The sequence below is a fragment of the Hippoglossus hippoglossus genome, chromosome 8 (assembly GCF_009819705.1).
Source record: "Hippoglossus hippoglossus isolate fHipHip1 chromosome 8, fHipHip1.pri, whole genome shotgun sequence".
NCBI classification, from domain to species: domain Eukaryota; kingdom Metazoa; phylum Chordata; class Actinopteri; order Pleuronectiformes; family Pleuronectidae; genus Hippoglossus; species Hippoglossus hippoglossus.
Window position 1 is genome coordinate 19157744 of NC_047158.1, and position 26290 is coordinate 19184033.

Below are 26290 nucleotides of genomic sequence, written 5' to 3' on the forward strand. Positions count from 1 at the left end.
TGAAGAGGAGCTGAGAGATGAAGAGTCTGACTTTCTGGCAGCTGACAGCTGGATGTCTGTCTTTTCCATCGTCTTTATTTCCATCTCAATTGCCTTCCTGTCCTCAGTGAAGACTCATTCCCTCTCCAGCTGGACAGTATCTCCGTTGTTTCTCCGATGTCCGTTGTTTCTACAGCGAAGGCCATCCTCATCTTCTCCACTTCCATCTTCTTCTCACACGTTGCAGCATTTAAGTTTCTTCTCCATTTCCTGCATTTTCTTTCCTGTAGGCTTCCATAAACATTGGCATCCCTTTCTTCTTTATCTGGAAACACTCACTGTCAAAACCAATGTGAGTAGATCTGTGTGTGTGTGTGTGTGTGTGTGTGTGTGTGTGTGTGTGTGTGTGTGTGTGTGTGTGTGTGTGTGTGTGTACAAGAGGCCTCTGTATTAGGTGATTCTCACTCATTTCCTGATTAGTGCTCGCTCTAAGCGCTTGCTCTGGCGTGATCCGGCGCCATTAAACTGACCCCGCTTAGTTTTGATTCGCTAATGCCCCCCATCAAACCGGCCGCTCTTTCCCAGCACTGTTATTCTGTCTGATCTCCATCTGAAGGATTTGAATTAGCGACACTGAGTGGGACTTTCGATGACCCCCCCCTACCTGTTAACGTCACGTGTGAAAACATACAACTGTGCAAAAATATGATAAAGGCAGCTGCAAAAAAAAGTGACTACACACTATAATTATAATTCTCTGTCTTTTCTCTCTCTCATTTCTTCTCATCGCTCTGATCCTTGCAATTTGCAATACACCTCATATTGTTTCACTTATTAATAATATGTTTTCAGTGTGTTGTTGTGGAACCTGCCTGATGGCTATGAATTTATTTTACTTTTTTTTTAATAACAGGAACGGGTGCTGGGTGAGTGTAAATGAGAGAGACGTATACAAAGTGACCGTTGAAGCCTCGGAGTTGAACTGTTGTGTTTCCTTTTGGTGTTTACGTGTGAAGCTGACCTCATTACTCCGCTGCTTGACCTTTTGCTTTCCCTTTTCCCCCGAGAGGACAAACTCACACACCCGCGCCAAAAAACGATGTTGTTGGCCTCAGTCTCTTGAAGGGAATTTCCAAACGTAGCTTCCACCTTATCCTACTTTGTGCAGGATAATCCTCACCCTTGCCCTGAAGCCTTGAGTTGATACCTCAACATCCTGCTGACCACATCCTCACTTTCTCCCGCGGCAGCACCTCCGCCGTTTCCCCGGGAGTCCGCCATTGGAAAATAATCACAGAAGCCGGACCCGTCTGCCCACACAGTTTGAAAACCCTGCGGCACGATCAATGAGTCAGTTACTTTCCTCGTGTATCCTCAGTCGAGCACATTAGGAGGCCTCTGTGATATTCCCAAAGAAGGATGAAGATCAAGGCGGACAGCTCGTCCTCCTCCTGTTCAGCAACCGCACATTTCCCCTGACGACAGACGGGGGGGTGGAGTTCAAATCTTCATATTGTCTGATCTCCTCCAGCTCCCACAGGCCAAAGTTTGATGTCCTGCCTGCATCACCAATAGCTGAACGATTACTGGCGGCATGGCGAGGGGTAGCACTGTGGCCTCACGGCGTAAGGTTGTTGGTTCGAATCCCAGTTTGCTGCAGCCTTTCTGTGTGGAAGGTGTATGTTCCTCAGCTTAGGAAAGACATTCGATTTGGGGTTCAGTTTATTGGAGTCTCTGAATTATGTGTGAAGCCACCATGAGTTTATGAAACATTGCACTTGTAGTTGGGATGTTTGAAGAAAGAATAAATGGACTGTCACAATGTAGTGCTATTTACCTCTCCTCTGGTAAAGTGTGAATAAATCCACCACTCTGCCTGTTGTATTAACTTTCCTCTCTTTTCCTCCTCCGCCCTCCTTCTGCCTCTTGTTAATTTGGGGACATGTGTTCTTCTCAACTAAAGTCAGGTCAGGAAACACCTGCATCGGAGTCGTACATCTTACAACTGTCGTCCCAGTACAGATTGGGAGGAGGAGGGAATACACAGTGGCTCAGAAAGGAGGACTGTGTATCTGCATAATCTAATAAAGTCTAATAAAGTTAAATTTAAAGCTGCTTTGGGCAGGATTACCACAGAGAAATGCACCTGCTCAAAGAAACATTCATCACAAGGTGGAGCTCCCGGGGACGTCCCAGCTCACACACGGCTGCACTGGAGATTGTTTGTTGTGTTTCCAATGTGCAAATTGCTCTCATAACTCATTTAAGTCAAGTATATTCAGTCTTAAATATTAAAACTCCACATTGCGCAAGGTCAGTTGTGATAACGTAGGATGTCGAATGCGGGACTTTCACTCATAAATGTAGTATTTTAAATGTATTTATTGGTTCTTTCGACTACTACCTGAAGCCACAGGACAGATGGACGCACCGATTTATGAGTTTAAACACACGTATGTGACAGAGACCGTGGCAGGGAAAATTGGGCATCATCGTAAACAGATGGGAAATCTGGGAGCTGCCCGTCTCTGTTTCTCTCGCTCGCTCGTTCTCTCTGGCAACGGTTCAGCTGGGGAAGAAAGTATGGAAGCTGTCAGGGGCCATATGATGCTGCCTCTGCAGTTTACACACAGAGATGGAGAGGGAGATTGACGGCAAGGACATGTGGACGAAAGGAGCTCTGCTGGAGGACGCTTGAGGGTTGAAGGCAAACATGAAAACACAAACCGCAGGTGAAACTGGATTTGACTCATCTTTAAACTCCACGTGGATCTTTTTCATACCTGTTGTATTTGTCAGGTAACGTGTTCGCTGGGGAAGGTCAGGCCTGTCTCCAACACTGACCTAGATTTAAAAGACCCTTTACGTGTTTGTGTGCATGTTAATACGTGTGAGTGTGTGTGTGTGTGTGTGTGTGTGTGTGTGTGTGTGTGTGTGTGTGTGTGTGTGTGTGCTGCTTGCCACAGTCTCTGTATAATCCCCGCGGTAGCATTTGGTTTCAAGCATAAGTCAGGGAACAGTCAGACACTCAGTTTGCAATGTGCCTGACCTACATCGGCTGCTCGCAGTTTGCTTAAGACGACACATGAAGTCACACCGACTGTGTCTTCCTGCCAAACGTCTGCGTTCAACAGCGTGTGTGTGTGTGTGTGTGTGTGTGTGTGTGTGTCTGCGTGCGTTGAGTCTGCTTAAACACACCTACACACACACACACACACACACACACACACTGAGGCTAACCAGTTTAAATAATGATGGTAGTTTCACAGAAAATGCTGCTGTCACATTAAGGCAAGGATTAGATTCTCCTTAAGCTTCCCTCACCAGGCTGCCTCTCTCCAGGTGGTTAACAGGAGAGGTTTAATCCCCACACACATGCATGTACGGACACACACACACACACACACACAGCAACACACACACACAAGAACACAGCTATAGGCAAGGAAACATAGCAACTCGTGCAGAAACAGTCTCGTAACGGCAAAAAAACTGGGGGGAAAAAAACCTCATATGAATATATACTGTACACATTACATCTACACAAGGACACACACATGCACGCACACACAAGATTCTCTCATTGTGTGTTATCTGCAGCAATGTGGCAGCAGTAATTAGAGGTGCAACAGCCAGACAGGTAGAGGTGATGATAATGGGGTGCAGCTATTTCTGTTCTCCATTCTCTAACTCTTCACCTCTCTGTCTTCTTCCTCTCGCTCTCTCTTCCCCTGTCTCCTGCTCACATATTTCTTCTAGCTCTGGTCCAGGTGGGAAAAAAAGCACACACACACACACACACACACACACACACACACACACACACACACACACACAGAGACACACACACGCCTGCTTCCTCACAACACACCCTCCGCTCTCTTCCCCTCTCACCTCCTCCTGAATGCTCTCACACCTTATCTCTCGCTGTTCCACTGTTCTTAACTACATTTTCTTTGTTCCCTTTGTGTGTTGAATTTGTCGCGATGTCAGCGTTTCCTCCGGCGTTGTTCTATTATTCAGTCCGTTCCTCCGAGTGGCGGAGGGAGGAAGGCAGACACGAGGTAAAAACATCGTCTCTTCAGGGTTTGAGGGAGAGGTTACACTCCGGGATCTGTTGCCTTATCACAGCCTTTACTTGCTATTCTGGCAGGCAGAAAACAAGTTAGTGTCCGTGCTACTCGTATATTACCGACTGCAAGTAGGTGAAAAACAGATTCCACATGTGAATCTGAAGAGTCTGTCGACGAGGGACAAGAATTTGGGGACAGGGGCCTTCTGGTTGTTTCCATTTCTAGTTTGACCAATCACGTTTGAGCAGGCATTGGTTGGACGCAGATAAACAGTCAGTATCTGCATCGATATGGAGACAGACGTTGGTAGAGATTGGCCAAAATGTCGGACTGTTAGACATGAGAGTGATCTGGGATGAATGGCGGCTGGAAGTCTGAACGGCCAGCTGGGTTTTTTGGGGGTTTCTGAAGTGGTGCAAAGGCCTTGAAGGGAAAACACTGGAACCAGTTTAGGATTTGGCGATGGCGGCGGAGCAGAAGTGGTCTGAATGTGGTTCAAAGCAGACAACAAATGAGGACTGAGCTGGACGAGGCAGCAGAGACACACAGACGGAAACAAACTGAGGATGAAGGATTCAGTAAAACAAAAAGAAAAGCACAGAAAACAACCAAACTCCTTACAGGTCGAGTGAATGCTGCTTTGTTAAGGGCTCAGAAACAGACTCCGAAAGTTTCAGGTTATTTTCTGTAAAAACTTACAAATGATGTGAGGGCGGACTGGCAGAGGTGCTGGGCTGCAGACAGGGATTTGACTGGCGGAGCTCAGCAGGCAGATGGCGGAGCGAGGACTTAGCAGGATGTGGCAGTTTACAAGGAAGGCTGGGTAATAAACCACAGGCAGACAGAGCAAACAGGCAAACAGGAAACTTCAAGCAGCGTGTGGTCATAACGTCTGAACCACCGAGGGGACGGAATCCACCGAACAAAGACTGGAGGGAAAATCCAGAAGCCACTGAGAGACAACACACAAGAAGGGCACCTCCGTCAAAGCAGTCCCCTCAAATCTTGCTGACTAACAAACGAACCCAATCCAAACTTACACTGGTATCGTAGAACGACCAAACCCAGTGTTTGACTGGATCACATTTATAGACATAACAAATTAAAAGCTCCAAGAAGAGTTCAAGGTGAAAAACCTGAGTAAATAGTTGAATCCATGAAAAGGCACTAAATCAGCAAATTGTGTTAATGATCCCAGTGCATAGATTCTGCCCTTGAACATGTGGTGCCTTGCTAAACGGCAACATCACCTCAGGACCCTTGAGGTAGCCAATAATAATGCATTAGATATATATATATATATATATATATATATATATATATAAATGTGTCTTACAGTTTCTCTCTTTCGCTCTGTGTGTGGGTGTCCATGTTCTTCCAGGCATGTTTTTGAAATTCACATGTGTATCTGACAGCTACTGTCAGCATTTAGTGTGTGTGCAGCTGGAGCTGAAGTCTGTCGTGTGTGTGTGTGTGTGTGTGTGTGTCAGTTTAAACATTTCATCACAGCAGGTTTCCATTAGAATGCTCCAGATTTAGAATATTATCTGTCATCTGGAGTGAAGCTGCTTTGACCTTGTGGATTTCTCTAAGAATATATGTTGTAGGCTCCTCTCCACTGCTCTTCCACTGCTCTTCCTCTTCCTCCTCTTCCTCCTCTCATCCTACATGTGTTTCTTCTCTCAGCTTGAAAGGAGGCTGCTTCAGAAGCCAGATATTCTCTCCCCCCCCCCCCCCATTGCTAACCACGAATTAATTTCACTCTCTCATCCACGGCGGAGGTGTCATGATGTTTGGTCTGAAATAACCCGAGCTTTCAAAAGACTGTCACATCTAATCAGGAGCAGCGGCGGCAACACAGCCGATGTCACACACCACGGCTCCGTGGGCGCTTTCACATCCGAGCTTTTCCCGGCCTAGTCATCACCACAGATGGAGAATGTGGTTGTTGTGTGTTTTAAGGTGGACTCGGTTGTTTTGAGTCTGAATGACAGCACATTACATCACATCAGTGAAAATGTATTGGACCAACCAGGTGAGTTTGTTATATAATTGGTCACTGCAGCAACAAGACGCCGGTGAGGTACTTCTCCTCAGAGCCGGCTCCTGAGGAAGTCAACTCCGATGTGGAGATAACAGAGGAAAAGAAATAAGTATGAAGAAGTAAAGTCACGTTTTTACAATATTATACTGAACGTACGAACTGGCAAAAGCTTTTGGAGTTATACGCTCGCATGTGGGCATGTGTGCACTTTTATAAATCCCTGTTTACTTCTGTTTTTTTTCATTGTGCATACTTATGTTTCTTTGTGTTGCTATTTGCTTCCACACCAAAGGCAGGACCCCCCCCCCCCCACTGTTCAGCTCAGATGCATCAAAGTTTCTCCAGAATGACTTCAGGCTGTCGAAATGTAAATGCGATTTATTTTGTGTGTGTGTGTGTGTGTGTGTGTGTGTGTGTGTGTGTGTGTGTGTGTGTGTGTGTAGATCAATGAACAAGTGAGCGCTTGCATGCGACTCTTTGTAGCCTTTATCTTACACTTGAGATTTGATCAGAATAGCATGACAGCTGATTTAAGCCGTGGACGTTTCTAAGCACTTATGCGGCAAATGTGGCGTAATTAACTGGACTGAGGAGGATTAGTGCTTTTACATTGATATCAGAAGATATTATATCTGTGCTCATGACTGTCATCATCATGCACACACACACAACACACACAAAACACACACCATGCCTGGCACCAGCATGCACTGACTAACGGGGCTGTTAAAGATTGCGAGGGAGCAATTTTGTTGTCGTAAAATTAAAATCATAGATTTAACCGTGTGACGCCCTCAAAGCTAAATAACAGCATCATGAGAATCAAATGAAGAAGAAGCAGGGCCGTCCCGCTGGTCGTTTGAATTCATGAACGAATCACTGTCAAAACCAGCAGGCGGCGGCTCGTGGCCGTGTCCTAACCAGAAGGGGCAGAAATACAACTGAGGGAGCGGAGTCCTCCAACGACCCCTCGTGATACTGGGTCTGACACTGACACACAGACACACAGACACACACACACACACACACACATTTGTTTTCAGGTTCAGTGGAGTAGATGTCTGTCTGGCATCCTCCGCTCCCCCATTAACAGCTTCAGATCAGCCAAACATGTCCTGGTTTGACAAAGAACAGTGTTTTGCTTGTTATATGTAGAAACATGTTTGTGTTGAGTCGTGTGTGTGTGTGTGTGTGTGTGTGTGTTTTGCTCCCTCGCCCCAGAGCTGTAACCGTGTCGTCATCTCTGTCATCCTCCTGCTCAAAGCACATTTTACCCACCCAAATGTGTCTGTGTGTGTCTCTGTGTGTGTGCGTGTGTGTGTGTGTGTGTGTGGTTGCATTACTCATGTTGTGAGGCCATGAATAAGTTTACACAGTCACCAGATTAAAAAGTCCCCATAGGATAAGTCATTACACTTTAATGTGAGGACTTGGTTGAAGGTTAGGCTGAGATTAGGTTGAGGTCAATGTTGAAGGAAACGTTTGTAAATCAATGTGACAGCGTTGCAGTACTTGCTCCTATGTGGGTTTATAACAGCGTCGGGTTGTGTGTCTTTGTGTGTTTGTTCTTTTTATATACATCTTCAAAGATAAGCAGCGAGGTTGAAGATGTGACCGTTAGACAAAACACACAAGCATATAGTGATGTTCAGCTTTGTAGTTCAATGTCGTCAGCTTCTTCAGCATCAAACACAACAAAGGCCTCGAGAGACATTATTCAGTTTTATTTTATAAATGAAAAGTTTTCCCGCTTTATCGCCAGTTCCAAGACGTCAGAGTCTCATTATCATTTCAATCAGTAGATCTGTAAAACAGCCATTTACACATGTTCACAAAACCAGTAACAACCAGTGTCTAATCATATGATGATACAATTACTGCCCTGAGGTTGTATGCCTCCCCTCCAACAACCAGTAGTTTCATTTGCCATATTTAGACTAACTGTATATGACCTTTGACCTTTGCCCAATGAAATCTAATCATTTCCTCTTTGAGTCCAAGTGACAACTGAGGAAATTCTCTAAAGGCACATTTGAGATATCGTGTTCAAGAGGCTAAAAGCATTTTTTGTCTGGCTGAAAATAGTAGTCACAGTTCACACCAACCTATACACAGAGTGTTACACTCTGGTGTATAGATTTTATAAAACGATACAAACAAACGTGTCTTATAATAAATCTTTAGTGCCTAAACATCAGTGTAAAATCTCAGAGGGAAATAAAAACCTCAGTGGCCACAGTACTGATACAGTACAGGACAGCCAGTTTCACCATTAAAACTAAAAATATGACAAATGCCTTAACATGAAGGCATTTTATCCAACTGTATACAGTCCCTTCTCTTTTATATGATACTGTTTGTTCATTAAGAGCAAACAGAACGGGAGAGAAACGACAGTGAGGCTGTTTCTAAAGCAGTAACACGCAGTATTGTGAATATAGATGTAGAGTCTACACCAGGTGCACAAACCTTAGTCCCACATGTTTACATTCAGAGGTCGTCATAGCAAAGACATTCATACATAACATATATAAATACAAAATGTGTGTACGTGTTTATAATGTTCATAGAATACAGAAGAATTACATCAATTAAGAAATTAAGACATTTGGCTTCACGTGACATTAAAGGGTCATTCTCTGACAAATACTCGAAAAACACCCCAATATTTTAAATATCAATGTAATGTTCTCTCTGTAATCCTGGAAATAAACTTAAATAAGATAAATCAAGTTTATTTTGTTGCGCTCATCTGCAGGAGTCACCATCTCTCACCTCAGTACCTGATGCAGTAACTTGCTTCACTGGTGACAGTTGCATAAAAAACCTTTTGCATAAGAGTTGTTTGGAGGAAGTTGTGTTGTGAATGAAACAAGAACCGACTCTGATTAGATCACATCTTTAAATACTTCATGTCTTTTGTCCTCCAGAATGACGTCAAATCAATTAATTAGCTTAATTTCTCCCACTGTTCATATGTTTTTTAATATTTTTAAATTATGGAGGACAGCTCGTCTACAAACAACCTATTTACACAGTCGTGTTGCTGGGAAATCCGTCTTTGACCCAATCTCATCGATTACCTATATCTTTTTCCTGCAGTGGTCAAATATGGATTATGTTTACTACGAAAGGCCGCTAAGGAAGAGCTCGCATTCTAATTAGACAAAGGTCAAATAAACCGATTGACCTTTCCTCATCAACATGGCGTCTGCGTCCTCAGGTAGATTCGTCTGTCTGCACGCAACAGGCACATGACCCAGTTCAAAGAGCCTCAGCACAGATTGGGTCCAGATATATATCTGAGTAGATATACTATGTAAGTGAGTACATATGTAGGACCTGCCTAATACGTGTATGCAGTCAATACTGCAGTGTGTAAGTACAATAAAGGTCAAAGTGCTTGAGGATTCAATAAAGCAAACGTGTGTGAAGATGCAGAGAAAAGTGCTCTCATCAAAAACTGAAGCCTCAGCAATCAGTTCCATGTTTGTGTATGTGTACTAACCGCTGCACATACATCCTACAGGCAGGAGTCCCAGTGTATCTGCAGGTCACAACTGTCCAGGAAGTCTGTGGAGAAGATACTAGCGGGAGTGTGGGGGCCGAGCGGGGCGAGCGTGGTGCTTTCCTCCCCCGTCTCTACTCCCATTGTGAGGTCCAACCAATCCATACTGTCCAGGCCGCGCTCCTCCTCTGGTGCCATGTTGAAGGTGTCCATGGGAGACGGGGGGTGGTCCAGGATGCTGGGGGTGCACAGCATGTGGCTGTGGAGGTCGTCGATCAGCGTCAGCAGGCCTCCAGGCTCCACCCCCAGGAGAGGCTTGCCCGTGGTGCTCTCCAGGAAGTCCTCCAGGCGTCCGCTCCCAGTGTTGAAGTGCTGTTCCTCTCCTGTGGCGTCGACCAGAGTCTGAAGCTCGGAGCGCTCTGAGACGGAGGGCGGGGGGGTGTCGCAGCTGGGTGCGACGGGAGGAGATAGCATCAGCTGGAATGGGGAGGAGGCAGGGGAGGAGGCAGGGGAGTTTGGATTGAGACGGTCCAGGGACGAGTCTGATGCTGTGTTGAAGGGGGTCGGCTTTTCTATAAAGAGAAACACAGAGAATGTTAATGTTTCAAAGTGATGTGTCGACCTGAGGGTGACGGATCAGTAGGAGAACAAACAGAGCGGACGATGTCTCACCTCCTGTCTGCAAAATGATGTCGATAAAATCATCTTCATGCTCTGTAGGCTGAGGACACGGACACACACACACACACACACACACACACACACACACACAGACACACACACAGACACACACACAGTGTTACTGCATGACAAGAGCACTTGATGTGTCATGTTGTGATAAAATGCGCGATACAAAGGATACTAAAGCAAAAACTAGAACTAGCTCTCTGTGGTTGGATGCCTCCACTGACCAGAGCTGTTTCAGTTACATGACCTTTGACCTCTGACTTTTTTGGGATGAGGTCACAGTTACTTTGACCTTTGGCCCTAATCAGTTTATCCTGGAGTCCAACTGTGCGTTAAACAAATGTAAATCCTGTGATATTTTGCTCAGAAGAATGAGACGGACAGTGACAGCAGTAAAACCTGACACCTGTGGGCCAATGGCAGCGGGGGGGGGCGGAGCCATGAATATAAAAACAAACTGGCAAAGGTCATTAAAATCATGATTATGAACATTTGCAGCCTGGTGTGTAAAGGTTTACATAAAACAGCTGATTTGTGCAATGACACATTGGGAGCATGCGGTGCGTCATACTTTGTTATCCGGTGAGGAGGCGGCCGTCTGAACAGAAGCTGGAGACAGACGACTAAATAAAACATCCAGACTGGAGCCGAGCTGGAAACAGAAACAGGAAACAAGGTTTCACTTTCCAAGGACAAGATAATGGGAAAAGTTGGATTTTTGGGAAAAGTTAGAAATCCCCTTGAAGGATTATCCATGTGGTAGATTACTTACAGTGTGAGAGGGAGGTGATGGGATGTTTTCCCCCGAGGGAGCGGCCTCCTGGTTCTGGAGGAGGGGCTGCAGACTGGGGGGGGCGGACACACACTGAGCGGCTCCCTGCTGTGGTCGGTCCCCTGACACCTGGGGTCCCCTGTTCTCTACCTGCTTTTACATGTCAAGAAAAAACAAGACATTTGTTCACATTTGTTTCCCAATGGTTCACAGTGATGATATTTGTCAGGTGCACCCCCCCCCCCCCCCCAATAAACTGATTTACCCTAGAATCAACACCACTATTTCAATGTATCTATTGCGTAATTATATATTTACCATACATTTCAACCACTCAACCATTACCTTTAGTAATTTCAGCATCTATCACATTATCCAATATTTAGGTTAATTCTAATTCATCAATTATGTCATTATCTCATTATCAGATTTAAACTAGTCATCCATTACTTTTACCTTCTGCTAAATGTTTCAACATTTATACTCATCCAGTTCTTTATCTTCACCCATTATTTTTATATATACCATTTATCAGATACTGTATTTCACAATTTATCCATTACACAAATACATTTTTACACACTGTCAGAATGTGGGGATCAGGTGTTACAGCTGACTCAATATGTTTATGTAAGTTTTCTTCTCCATGAACCCCGAAGCGACCCCGTGACACACGTACCCTGGGTTGGGATTCACCCCCCCCCCCACACACGTGCAGCTCTCTCCCGCAGAGAATATCTTATGCCGGTGCTAAACCTACGCCAACCACCAGGAGCGATATGCGCAGTCAACAAATCTGTTCATGTTTTGAGGTCGGGCTTCACCCCGCAGACAAAGAGAGCGAGCACACCTGCGCTCCACGAGAAAAGACTCCACATCTCAATTAGCCGAGATGCGACGGAGTCTTTGTTCCTCCCCCATTAACAACATGAATCATAGTAATGGAGGATGTCGTTAGAGTAATTAGCAAAGCAATAATAATCAGCATCTGGCTGGAGTCAGACACTCTTATCAAGGACTGCTGTCGTTGTGTGAAACAGCGTAAGTCATTAATTTCCACAGACTCACTGGAGCAGTTCTTTCACTCATGTTTCTGTCTGTATTTTAGTGACACATTAACAGAGCAGCCTGATGCTGCACTTCTGACGAGGAAGGAGGCTCCGGGCTTTGGTTGAGGATGAGGAGTATCACAGGGATCCATGCAATATGCTAACGTGATTCTAGTGGAGACTCATACGTCCAGATCATCTTCCTCCCACTACTTTGGACCTAATCCCCAATCTGCATGACTTTGGACTGCGGGAGGAGGCCGGAGTACCCAGAGAAAACCCACGCAGACACGGGAAGAACAAACAAACACCACAAAATTGATGCGATGTACCTGGAGAGTGATGTGATTGGTCGCTTTTCCCTCGGGTGCGTCAGTGATGCGATTGCTCAGTGCGATCAGGAAGTGGTTTCCTTCCCCGTCTGTGACCAGGGCCGCGGTGGAGTCTGACCAGGTCGGGAGAGAGGGGACCGATCCTGACTGCTCCTTCACGTACTCCTGAGACACCTGCACATAAAAAAAACTTTTAGAGGAAGAAGCACAAGGTGCAGGTGTCCGAAATATTATTTACAGCTTCAACCCTGACCCCCTTCCTCACCTGTGGGGCCTGCTGCTGCACCTGTTGTTTCTTCTGTATTAGCACCTGTTGTTGCTTCAAATGTATCTTGGTGTGTATCTGGATTTGCTGTGGCTGTTTAGTCGGCTGCTGCTGAAACAGCGGCTTCAGTTGTTGTTTCATTAGAATCTGTTGCTTCTGCTGCTGTTTGTGAGATTTCTTCTTTTTCTGCAGAGAAAGTTTCTGCTGATTCTCCAGCGCCTGGTTACAGTTGTGGATGTTTTGCTGCTGCAGCAGGAGTTTGTGTACGACGTGCCGCTGGGCCAGCTGCAGAGCGTTCTGCTGCAGACAGTCATGATGCTGCTGTTTGTTCTGTGGCTCGATGTGCAGCTGAACTTGCTCCTGTGCTTCCTGAGTTTGCAAGTAAGATCCACGGGAGTCTAGGGATTGCACTTCCTCCGTCTCAGGGGCTTCCTGTTTGACTGTGACTTTAGTGTCACATGAAACAGATGATGTGGGAGGGGGGAATGGAGGATGGACAGACGTGAGGGTGACAGCAGGCTTATCAGGAGGTTCTTGTTTTACTCTTACAAGAACCACAGGCTCAGAAACCTGCGCTCCTCGGTTCCCATGCTGCAGCTGCATCCTCAGCACCTCCACCAGCCTCTGCTTCTGCCTCAGCATCCTGGTCAACTCCTCTATCTGCTGGTCTTTCTCCTTCAGCATCTTGTCTTTGTCCAGAGTCCGTACTGGAGCTGTGGGGACAGCTGACGGGAGCGGGCGGTGTGTCTGCAGAGACGCTGGCTTTAGAGAGAACTGACACGGAGCTGGGGCGGAACATGGGAACTCTTGTTTAATATTCATTGGAAGCCGAGGAGCTGAACGTGGCTGAAGACCCGACTGGGAGAGAGGTGACCTCATCTAGACAGAAAATAAGAATATAATAAATAAAGGCTGACATTGACATCCATGGTTCTAGCAAGGTCATGGCACGGTTAAGTCATAACCAGTTTACATTTTTCAATATTCAAACGTGTAAGATGAGTAACGAATGTGAAGATGCTTCTGTGGTTACACAAGATTAATTCAACAGATCACATGTGAAGCTTATTCCCACCATTTCCTCCAAAGCATCACTGTTGCCGCTGGACTCCTCTGGACTGCTGGTGGCCGGTGGGTGGTCAGAGAGGGTGATGGAGACGGGGGGTGGTGGTGACACCGCACCACTGGAGGTCACAAGCTGCTGAGGAGCGGCTGCAGGGGGAGAGGAAGTGTTACATGGGTCAGTCACACAGAGATCATGAATGGGGGATTTGACAGACAACACACTCTGTCATTATTGTTTGCTACATTTAATTTCTAAGAATTTTGTCTATCCACAGAAACACCCCCCCCCCCCCACTGACTAATACATAATAGATAAAACTAAAAACCACACAGACATGCAGTGACTGTGAGTGTGGCACAGTGGAAATCCTCTGCAGTCACCTAGCTGACTCGTCAGGGAGGATGCCCGGCAGCACTGGATCTGTTGCCGCTGTGATGCGCTGTCGGCGACGGCTGCAGCAGGATGGGAGGATCTTCCTGCTCCTTCCGCCCCCGGCCCTGTGTTACCCCCTGCTGTTGGAGCGGAGGTAGTGCCACTGCCTCCGTTCAGCTCCTGGTAGGCCTTCAGCCTCTCGATGAGGCCTGTTTTGGTGCCGGAGACGGGCAAGCTACGCAGCTTCAGCTGGCACTTCAGCTCCACGACCTGACGGGAGATGGAGTGAAAGAGAAATGGAGAACGAGGGACGAGAGCGATAAGAAGTGAAGAGATGAGGATGAAACATGAGAAGAAAATTGAAAAGGATTAAAGGAGAAGGAGGAGAGGATATAAAATAAAGACAGAATAATCTGTTACTGTCTCTCTCTTTGTCGGCTCTGAGCTAACGGCTCACTTTGCTATGTCAACAAGAATATTTCACAAAATCAAGTTCTATCCACCTGTAGAAGCCTGTTGATTCTACACATGTTTTATAGTTTGGGTGATGTCCACCCCTGAGGAGAAATATGATCTAACCTTCATCTCATCCAGGTTTAGAGGTAGAGACCCTGCTTGTGTCCCATCTAAAGGAGCTGAGCTGTGACGGCCCTGGACAGAGGGGGGGGGCAGCGAGAGGCGACGGTGGGGAGGAGGTGGTCCTGGAGTTGGAGGAGGAAGACAGATTTTTCAGAGGTCTGTCGGGGGGACAGGCAGAGGTAGGAAGACGATAATGATCTTTTCAGCCTTTAAACAATTACAGCAAATGCAAAATAAAACCTTTGCACCAGCTCAGATTCTGAGTTCTGAGATGATATTAAACTAAAGAGCAGAACAGAGTGGCTCTTTTTCTTTTTCCAACGCCACACTCACTTGGGTGGAGCCGGCAGGATGGCCTGGTAGTTGTAGTGCTGCTGCTGCTGACTGAGGATCTGGAGATGCAGGAAAAGCTGCTGCTGCTGCAGGATCTTGGCATAAGACGAGTCCAGCAGAGGAGGAGGCTCTTTTTCTCCCTTCTGGTCAGGAGGGACGTACTGATGGTACTTTAACTTCTTTATCTGGATTAAACACATCACGAACAACGTCACAAATCATTATTCAAGCATTACATTGCTGATTCAACGGCTAATGTCGGGTCCCTCTTAGGTTTAGATAAATTGGTTCATCAGAAAGCTATCGTTAGTTTACTTCCTCTTCTAGTCTAAACCATAAACTGAAAATAAAGATGAAGGACTCATCTCCACCTCCTCCCACTGCCAAGAAATGAAGCCAAAACATCCCATCTCAGCTGTCAATCGAGACATTTCACCATCAAACATGAACACTTGAACATACATCATTAGAATGACCTAAACTGACACAAACCGTCTTTGAGAAAACTTTATATGACGGGTACTTTGACATTTGAGTTTGGCCCATGTCCCACCTGCTGACATGGAGGAGGCAGGACATGCTGTCATGTCGTCCATCTTTATATAAACTCTATGGTCTAAACACAGGAACAGAAATCTACCTTTGGCTGGTTGTCCTTTGGTTTCTTGTGTCTCTGGGCGGAGCGGTCAGAGTTTGGTTTCGTCTGGAACAAGAAAAGAAGCAGTGATGTTGATCATTGTAAACATAAACTTTTGTTTGTAATATGACACAGTGCAGCGGTATTAATTACTTTTCTACCACTTGGGGCATTTGCAGCAGGCTGTTAACACAAATAACACAATCCAACCTCTAAAAGTTTGGAAGGTGAATGCATTTAGAGTCATGCGTGTGGCAACCTGATAAATGTCTCATTACTATTTAATGTCTCTTGACTCTAAAGAAAGATTCCTGTCTCTTCAGCTGCAGCTGGAAACGAGTTGACAGTAAAACCATGACAATGGGCCCATGGTGCTAACGGGAGCAGCAGCTGTTCATGTTCTGTAGCTGATGCAAATGTTTCATGCTCTGCTTCACACGTTTCAGGTTGTGCAACAACCGTCACATCACACTTCATCTGTTCTGTTAGCAACACAAACACCATCTTTAGATCTGAGCACCGACAGTTTACTGAGAGGTGAGGCCTTTTTAAACCTGTGAGGTTTGGTGCGTCACTTACCCTGATCAGAGAGGCCACACCCATCCTCTGGGCAGATGGTGCTGTCACCCCATTGGTCAGCTTCAGTGAGGGTCGGTGTCCAGAGAGCAGAGGTACACGAGGAGCTGAAGGAGGGTCCTGATGGACAAGATGAAAACAGACGTGGACTGAGCTCCACCTTCTACTACTACTTCATCATGGCCTCACAAACAGGCACGGCACCCTTCTACAGAGACTGGCAGTCAGAAAGGTCCCCAACAGCCCCCTGAATTCAATCAAGCCAAACCACTCATCACAAAATAGCTAAAGATCTCTGCCGTATAAGAGAGTGAAGAAATTATAATAATCCTGTACCCCCCCCCCCCCCCCCCCCCCCTTCAGCTGAATCTGCTCCAAAAGTTAATTCTTCCTCGACTTCACTTTGTCCTCTGAATTCACTCTATTTTTACACTCTTGCAGCTATGACACACGACATGTCAATCACATCACCGTCTTCCCTCCAGAGGATTCGTACCTGTGTAGGAGAGGGGATGCAGCTCTCGGTGTCTTGTGGAGAGGGCGGGGGTCCCACGGCCGCAGGCAACTCCTGTCCTACTGGCTGTTCTGGGGACAAACTGTCATTGCTGTCCACGTCACAGGATGAGTTATCACCTGCAGCCTTTGGAAACTGTGTCTCTGAGGGAGGGGAGAGGGAGACAGGGAAGAACATATATCTTGGTGGATGGAGAGTTTTTCAAAATGGAGGTCCATAAAGGGGCCAATTATATTTATATGTCCTACATCCATGCACGTTATTCCATGTTTACTGTCAGCTCCAAACGAATTGGCATATTGATTGTTAGTACTAATAGTAAGTGACTCGTTTATTTCATTTTAAAGAATACTGACAGGACAGTGGCACTTCAGGGATCAATCAGATTTCAGCTGAGGCCGGTGTCCCCCCTGGTGTCCCCCCTGGTGTCCCCCCTGGCCCAATAGTCCCCTTAAACTCAATCAAGTTGCATCAAAGTGCACACACTAGATATCAGATTCAGATCCATGTATTATTCCCTGGGATATCTGTGGAGACGTGAAAAAGCCATATCTCACAATCCCACACCAAAATGTAAAATCTTCTTCTTTGACCTAAACCACGTCCGTCGGAAATCGTGGTCGACCCAACAGGTGTCGATCCAGAATCCAAACCGTCACTGTGCCAATGAACTAATGCACTGTGAGGAGAAATGATCCCGAGCACCTCCTCTGTTAGAACCAGCGACACGTCCCTGCACGTGTGTGTTAATGCTCCTCTGACTGTGTGAAATACTACAACGAGCTCCTCGCACCACAAGCTTATTCTCCAGTGTCTGCTCCAGAAACGTCACCCGGAGCGTTTATCCCTGAACAGAGTGTGACGGCAGCTGCAGAGCGACTTAAAAACTTCTTGTGTCTGCATTCACATCATGGCCCATGGAAGTCAGCGTGCGCAGGATGAGATGATATCTTCTCTGTCGTCCACGCTGCGGCCCGGATAAGCTCAGCTCTATCTCAGTGGTCGCTAGCATTCATCTGCATTCACTCTCCATCTGCAGCCACATAAATCCCGCCGCCTCATTCACACGAGGTTTTTAACGTGACAGATGGCGTCTCCCTGACGAACGACGAGGACGGGTCGTGTCATTTGTGCTGCGACTGCATTAACTCTTCATTAAGTCATTGTTCTTTCTACTTCATCCAGCCGCGCCTCCTGTGCTACTAATGATTCTCTTTCTACAAAATGTTCGGAGCTGAAAAACTGAAATATACATTATATGAAAAATATGCGAGAAAAACTAAATATGCATGGAAACGAATCAAAGCACGGTTTCTCCTGATAATTTCCCCCCCGAAGGGATCTGATATAATCAATTCATTACTATGCAGACTTATGAGTCTTTACAGGGATTAGGGAGTAAAGCTACCTGCTAGGATCCCCTGGACTGGAATAAAGACTTCACTTCCTCTGTTGGATGCTGGAGCTGCTATGGGCCACAGCAGACAGTTATGCAAAGTACACCACTGGCCATTAATGTACCATCAGCAGGCGATGATGAAAAGACAACATGGGGGCAGATTTAATTCCCTCTGATCTAATACTGTGATGACTTCCCGACTGATGCGCTGCGCCAGTGTGTGTCTGCATGTGTGTGTCACTGCGTGTTAACTCTGTGTAGCTCCCGTGTCCCCAGAGCTCCTGCTGCAACTTGTGATAATGCAATTGTGTTTATTGAGACACGCTGACAGTGACGGATAATCCACTGACTCTGTATCTTATTGAATCTCAGCAACCTTCCCCCCCGAACATCGATCAAGCAGCTGGACTCAACGTCTCGGATCTCATCCTCGGATGTGCGACTAGTTTTCACACCTGAAAGTTCCGACCGAGATTCAGGTCTTCGTTGTTCACGTTTGATTTGTGGTTAGTTTTGATTTCACGTTACAATTTAGGAATTTAGGACTTTTGTTGTACGACATACGTATGTTCTGTCGTCATCACCTGTTCTTAACAAAGAGAAAGTGATGAGCACTGAGACCATCTCTTCTGGTCGCTTCTGAGGCACCTTTCACCCCTTTTATTTAGGTTCAGACTAAACTGTAAAGTCTGAAGCTCTGGACCAAGCAAGGTGGATGTGAAAGCCTCCTAAGTACTGCCCCTACGTTTCTTTTATCATTAAAGTGTAAATGATGTCATTATACCTGTCACAATATTACATCCGAGAGAAATCACCTCTCATTCAGACTCTCAACTCTTCAATTAGAATGTAATTCTCCTAATAAAAGATAATGTGTTCCGGTAGCAGCCAGCGTGGCTATTTAAAGCTGACAGCAGAGGAGGGGGAGACGTCTTAACTTTGCATCTGTCAAGCAGAGATGAGAGGGCATGCATGATTTACTTTATCCTACTTTAACCTTTCCAAACCCACAGCAGCGGCTGTTCTGAAGCAGGAAGAGTCGCACTGCAGTGTATGTTGGATGTAAATATGTGTGTGTTTGTGTTATCTGTGTGTGACGAGGCATCTGTGTGGGTGCATGTTTGTGTGTGTGTGTGTGTTTGTGTGGGTGCACAGCTGAGGCATCAGAGAGGAAACATCAGTGTGTTCATAAAAGCTGGAGGAGAGGACCAAGAGGGACATCCTGTCAGGAGCCTCACAGTGTAGGTGTGCTGTGATATATTTCACATTTGAATTGGATTATTTATTTTGTTTACCCTCCTCTGCAGAATATACAGAGGGTATTTTATTTAAAGGTGAATTCAGAATTTATTGGCGACTAGAGGGCAGAAAAAGCAACAAGCAAGCTGTCAACTATGAAATGAAGGTTGTTACAGGTGACACACGTTGACGGGAGGATTTTAACTGGGTTCTGTGTGCAGCCACCTAAAAAACATGCATATGAGTAACGCAGACAGCTGAGAGAAACTCAGACTGTTGCTATATGTAAGGTTTGAATCTCATGTTGAGTAGGAGACAATGCAAACATGACTCAAGATGCAGAGGTCTGGATACCTGACAGTAGCTTTGTTATAATAGCTGAGGTTTTGTTTTTCTGGCACCTGAAGCCTAACAAGCTGGTGATGAAGGCAGCACTAACCTATGGCCTGTTTAATGATGGAATGAACAGGCAGGATGTTTTTGTGAATCAGCTCCATGGGCCCCGGCCGATGGGAGATCTTAACGTTCAAATCGTCGGCGAGGCGAGCTTTCTTCAGCTGCAGCTGCTTGACCTGCAGTGACGGCTCCGCTGACGTCTCTGGAAGCCAAACACACAAATGGTAGAAATGTTTAACATCATGTTTAACATCATTAGAAGTTGTTAGTCAAACTGACCCAATGCTCCAAACAAGCAGGGGGCGCTCTGCATCTCTTACCCTCCAGGATGTGCATCCTGATCAGTTCTGTTCGCTCCGGTCGACTCCTGATCTTCCTCTTGAGATAGTCCTCAGTCTGGAGAAAGAGAGAAATAGATGGTTACATATACACATACTACATTGTTATCTTTCCATAATCTGTTTTCTCATGAACATTTAATCTGGTTCATCACACCTGGTTTTCTTTTGGTATATCGAAAAATGATATTTATCTAAACTCATTCATTACTTTTGTCTGGGGGTTAAATTGGGATTTATTATGTAAGAAGGTGGATTAGGGAAATTCAATTTGAAATTAGACAATACAAAGTCTGTTAGCTGGTTTCTTTATATTAATTAATGACCTATTTTTCTCCCTGACATCCACCTGGCTCTCTGCCATCTGTCTGTCTGACGAGTGACTGACTGATCGGCTCGTGTGGAAGAAAACCCCTTGACAGAAAAAAGGGAAAGCCCTCGACAGCTCTGATGTTTTCAAGCTCTGATGTTCACTCTCTCTGCCTCTTGTGTGACGGGCGAGCGCAGTGTGTGCTGTAATATGCAGCCGGGCCCCAGAGGGAGAGGACGGACGATCAGAGCAAACGATCAACACAAGACTTGTGTTAAAATATGATCTGTGCTGGGAGAACATAGGCCTACGTGCTGGGGGGGGGTGTCCTAAACAACACTGGACCAATTTAAACCCTGCTTTTAGCCAACCTTGTCCATTTATTTTAGCTGACGAACAACAATGTATAATCCCCGTTTATCCATTTAACTATTCACGTTGACCTTTTACTCATGATGTGTAGTTGTCTTAAGCATGAATCTATCACTCGTAACTAACTATTTCAACGATTTATAACTAATCATTTCAACTATTCAACTTATCCATAACTTTAGCCATCTTATGTTTTATCCATTTCATTTAGCTATGTCCTTTAACCCTTGATCTGCACGTTTAACTAAATATTTAAAGGTTTATCCATTTGTTAGCTATATTCAACCTTTTTCAATTATTCATTACTTTTGAATGTGTTTTTAGCTGCATATTTCCACAGTTTAACTCTAATATTTACCAATTTTTAAAGCTAATATTTATCCGTTAGTCTCTGGGTAATACTTGTTCTATATATTTATCCAATCTTGTATATTTGTCCTTTAGTTTTAGCAAACTATTTCAATTAGTTCAACCTTTACTATTATCATTTTTTATCTCATGGTTCTTTTTTCAACCGCTTATCGCTTGTTTTTACAAAAGTTCATCCATAAAGGCAAGTACAGTACGAGTACAAGTACCCCGTGTTAGGAATCCCTGGTGTAGTTAATACTTTTACACGTGACCTAACAGTCCAATAAGAGTATTCATCCTCAGTGCATGTCTTTAGTTCAGTTCTTATTTCTCTTTTCCAGTCTTTCTCTCTAATGCTGTGACATGAGGACCTGGACAGACAACTGTCGGCTGAAGCTCCGTGATCGACTCGAGGATGACAAACTCACCCGTGCTCGTTCCAAGTTCCGTCTCTGTTCATGGAAGGCAGCTGAACTTTTCAGTGCTTGAGGAATAAAGATGGAGAGAGAGAGAGAGAGAGCATTAATGGCTGGTGTGTACATTCATTCCACTGAAGGGAGATGGAGAGCAAACAGGCTTTGAATGGCTCTTTGCTTCTACAGTTCAGGTTCGGTTCAGTTTGAATAGGTTTACTGATCGTGAGGATTATTGCTCTTTTATCGCCAAATCTTTTCCTTTCTCACATTTGAGAAACAGTCCAGTGAACTATCTGTCACACGCTCATAGGTCTTAGAATAAAGTGCATAATGGCCTGGGCAGTGGTCCCATACCAGACACTTCAAAAGGGTCAAAGCTCAGAAGGTCAAGGAAGAAGACTAACGAGATGTACGCCCGTCCAATGAGCCTCTCTAGAGCAGAGGCATTTATGGAATATGCTCCTGTAGCCCTATGATTATGCAAAAGCCCAGGAATTACACAGATACTGCACATGCCTAATGTTCACATCCATACTGGGTGATCACTGTATGATTCATAACCACAACTTCAGCTCAGTGTAATCCTCTTAAACCTACAGACGGGAAAAGTAAGAAACCTTTGGACACACGCTGGATATCTATTCCTGAAGTTACTTACTGAATGTCAAACTAGATGCATGTTTTAATTGCTGAACATCAGGTCACAAATTAAAGCGATGCAGTGAAACACTGACCAGTGCTGATATGAGTCGCAGGCTTAATACTTTTACTGCACTGCAATGCACGTACATGTACACACACACATGCACATACAGGCTGCACATACACATCTGTGGTGTGACTAGGTTAGCAACCCCCGGGGGCAAGACTGCTGGTACCTGCTCAAGCCTCAGTTCACGTCGCTGAGCACTGTCACACCGCTGGTACACACTCTCTCGTGCACACCCCGGGGACATCGACCCCCCCCCCCCCCAAGACCTCTCACCCGTCCACAGTGGGGTCGTGTGGCCTCCTTGTGGGTGTGAGAACCTGCCCATCATTCAGCTACACAGGAAACGATCAGTGGAACGGAGGGGCAGCGTGGACGGGTGGATGAGCACGGAGTAAGGTTTTTCGAAAGCTGGGGCGAAAGTGAAAATGATTGAAATGGATCGGAAGAGGACGGAGAATCATAAAAACGAATTTAAGGAAGACGGGGAGTGGAGATAAATGGAGAGAGGCAGCTGGAAGAAAAATGGAAACAACAGGCCGAAGGGCAAATGAAGGGGAGGAAATAGAGATTGGTGGGATGAGGTCAGGGAGAAAAGACCCCATTATGTGCATGAGTGGCTCCATCATGGCTTCTTGCCATCCAGCTAAAGTTAACCAGCATGGCCGGCCTTTAAACTCGGGGAACAGCATCACTTCCTCCAGTGGTGCTCGTCTTTTTAAGTTTAGTAAGTCCTCCACTGAAAAGTGTTTTTACATCGAGGGGTAACTGACTTACTTGTGTTTAAAATACTCTGCTCTGCTTAAAGTACATTTTTGGAGCTTTTAAAAAACATTTCTTTTAAGTAAAGGCAAAAAACGTTTGTGCCTTAAAGTTTGACCACCTGTTTAAAGTGATGAATCTATTTTTTTCTTTATGCATTGTGTTTTTCTGAGAAGTGTATATAGGCAGGGAATCACACTTCACAATCACACGCCACAGCCTCGCGAAACCAAACACGCGTGCAGACAGTCGACAGCGAGCCAGTTTTCATTATGAATAATTATCATGGCGAACAAATAAAGCTCCTCAGCTCTATCAGTGTCATCTGAGAAGAAGAATCAGAGGCTCCAATGAAGCAGGAATTGTGCTGAGCAGATTAGAGAAGGGAAAGAAAAGAGCAAATACGTGTGAAAGAGACACAGAGCACAAACAGATGAAGAGAGGTTGCGGCAGAGACAGAGAGAGAAATGGTGACGGTTTGTGAGACGCTTCAAAACTAGAGCGGCAGGAGTTTCCTCTGAGGTGTAGTGTGAAGTTTTATGAAAGGAATGAAGAGGATGTGGGTTCATGAGACGTACTCTGATGAACCCTAACCCTAAAATGCACAATGAAGTGCAAGATGGACAAAAGTTGAAAGAGACAGCGAGAGGAATGGAGAGAGTTCAAAGTTGAAGGAGCGTTACTTTTACTAAAGTCATCAGAGAATGAGAAGAATAGGAGGAAAGTTATTGAGTAAAGAAACAGGGAGGTAAGAGAATATAGAATAAAAAGAGAGGAGTGGACGGTCAATGAAAGGAGGAGTGAGGACCAGACACATATGGAAGACAGAATATAGACTGAAGCCAACAGTAAAGAGGAGGAAAGAAAACTTAAACACGAGGAAATGCCGTTTGTTATATGTGCTCTTAGACCTCAAAAAGATTTTTTACTATAAATAACAATGAAAATAACACTGATCAGCAGTTGAAGTAGTTTTACTTCATGAAAGCAACTTGCTTCCTGCTCTCAGTGCCCCTCTCTCTCTCTCTCTCTCTCTCCCACAGAAGGGACTCAATGGGAGAGTTTGCCTCTTTGTTGACGAGGTAGATTTCATTTTGCATCTTTTCACACTAACGTGGCTCTGTGGCCAGATGAGGTCTGAGCCGAGCTCATTATTCATGCTGCCTGTGTACAAAGATAAGAGCTGGTTCTTGTATTGCAATGGTTATATATATATATATATATATACCCACATATAGGAAAGGGGAAGTATGCATTTGTGATGCAGAGTGGAAAATACCCTGGTGTGGGCAGCTTATTAAAGCATTCAGCACAAGAACAGATCTTATACCTGCAGATAAGACGCCCGGGACAGAACAGTGACTGTGTGTGGACATGAGAACAAATGAATGAAAACAGAGTCGTGTGAGATTAACTATGAACTTTGTGCTGGTGCCGTGATGAGTTGCCCCAAGCTTCAGACAACATGGGATCACTGGCGTTGATTGTGTAGGTCGTTTAAACTCAGATATTATCTTACACAGAAAATCACGTTCTTGGTGTGATGTGCTGTGTGATGAAGAGTTTGTGGAAAAGCATGTTACACCGACTTAATTCATGTTGGGCCACTGGAATATAAAACACAACTAAAACAGTCTGACGGTACAATGGAAAATCTCTGAATCAGATAAAACGCAGTAAACGGATGTTGACGGTGGCCTATGACCTCGCTTCACTTTACTATGCAGACTGAAACTCTCTGTCTCGAGACGATGGCACCGTCTTAACCACAAATCCTTTCTGTAACTGCTGTGTGGCAAACGATGAAGCTAAAGCTAAAGAGAGACGACAGATTCTCACTGACGATGTGAGAAAAACCAAAAACCTCAGTTTCTCCACCAGCTTACTTTACAGGTGCATCTGTTCACAGCAGCTCTGCAAACACATCCTCTCCTCAGGAAGGAAACATGTTCCGTCTTTATTCAAACAACCTCCGGAGGTTTGGGGTTTATTGTTGTTTTGCAGAATACTGAATTGCATCTCATTATACTGAGAGATGCTTATAATATTATGTCGTTGCTATTGAGGCTAAGACTTAGTTATTATCTCAAAGAGCTAAACCACAAATCCTCATCTGCAATACACACAATTAAGTTTGAATATTTTATCAGGAGTGTGCTCTGTACTTATATGTTCTTTACAGTTGGTACTTGTTTAACATGTTGAATATTCTTCTGTTCTTTAATCTTGAATAAAACTATTATTATAATTCCAGGGTTTGAATCCTGATTTATTTCTTTGTCATTGTAACCTGGAACTCCTTTGGAATAGTTAGTTGGTTGCATAAAACCAATTATTTCAATACATCACTGTGTAGTGTTGATGGTATTTTTATAATTTACGAACATTTTTTAAATAATTGCTTTATGTTGTGCAACGGCTGGAAAAGCCAACTTAACTTTTTCTAAATTTACACTTCATGTGCTAAAACATGTAAATGTGACCCCCCCTTAATTTTGGAATAAATATTGGTTTAAACAACTTCAACCGTAAACTGCATGTTCTATGTCAAAGTCTTGTTAAGGGACAAACTTTTGTCATCATGCTGTATTACACATTACACATCGTCTTCAAGTTGTGCAGATCTGAACTGGTGAGTACTTGGGGTAAATATAGATTTTAAATGTTGACATACATTTCACATTACAACATGTTTCTTCATAATACTTTGCTGTGGACTTACGTGGCATGATTCCCTGGTTGATCAAATCTGCTCTCGTCCTCCTCTGTTGCAGCTTCAGCTGGAGAACTGAACGCAGACACAGAATGAAGAAGAAGAAGAAAGAAGTCGGTCACTGCAGAACGAACGGAGAGGATCATTACATCATCAAATCAAACCCACAATACATCGTCCCTCTGTCGGTTCCCAGGCACAGGAAGCCACACAAACAACGCTCGTAACTTAGATGCAAGTTTAACAAAAAGGAAAAAACGTCAAATAAAAATGTCTGCGAATGAAATATTGAGGCAATAAAAGTAAGTAATAATGGTGAAGGGTTACAGTGAAGCCGCTCTGCAGGGAGGATGTTATCTGCACCGTTTGCTGCTGGTGATCAAATCTGTGGTCCTCTGCGAGAAGACGCTCACAAGTTATGTGACATTCTACGAAGGGAAGTGAAACGCACGCAGAGACGGACACACCAACAGCTTCCTGTGTCGAGGAGCTGATAGAG

General features: G+C 44.9%; 1 protein-coding gene across 1 annotated transcript in view; it reads right to left on the reverse strand.

The window, feature by feature from the left end:
* Nucleotides 1-8816: 8816 nt before the first annotated feature.
* Nucleotides 8817-26290, reverse strand: part of LOC117765743 (myocardin-related transcription factor A-like) — a 29442-nt gene continuing 11968 nt past the window's right edge. Inside the window, 18 exon segments of the mRNA XM_034592189.1 lie at nucleotides 8817-10176; nucleotides 10277-10325; nucleotides 10863-10943; nucleotides 11064-11216; nucleotides 12445-12618; nucleotides 12710-13588; nucleotides 13785-13921; nucleotides 14156-14417; nucleotides 14727-14763; nucleotides 14765-14884; nucleotides 15060-15244; nucleotides 15700-15762; nucleotides 16276-16392; nucleotides 16769-16929; nucleotides 19864-20022; nucleotides 20141-20216; nucleotides 21620-21675; nucleotides 25801-25866. Of these exon segments, the coding sequence (XP_034448080.1) occupies nucleotides 9620-10176; nucleotides 10277-10325; nucleotides 10863-10943; nucleotides 11064-11216; nucleotides 12445-12618; nucleotides 12710-13588; nucleotides 13785-13921; nucleotides 14156-14417; nucleotides 14727-14763; nucleotides 14765-14884; nucleotides 15060-15244; nucleotides 15700-15762; nucleotides 16276-16392; nucleotides 16769-16929; nucleotides 19864-20022; nucleotides 20141-20216; nucleotides 21620-21675; nucleotides 25801-25866 (3332 nt within the window). The 3' untranslated portion in view covers nucleotides 8817-9619.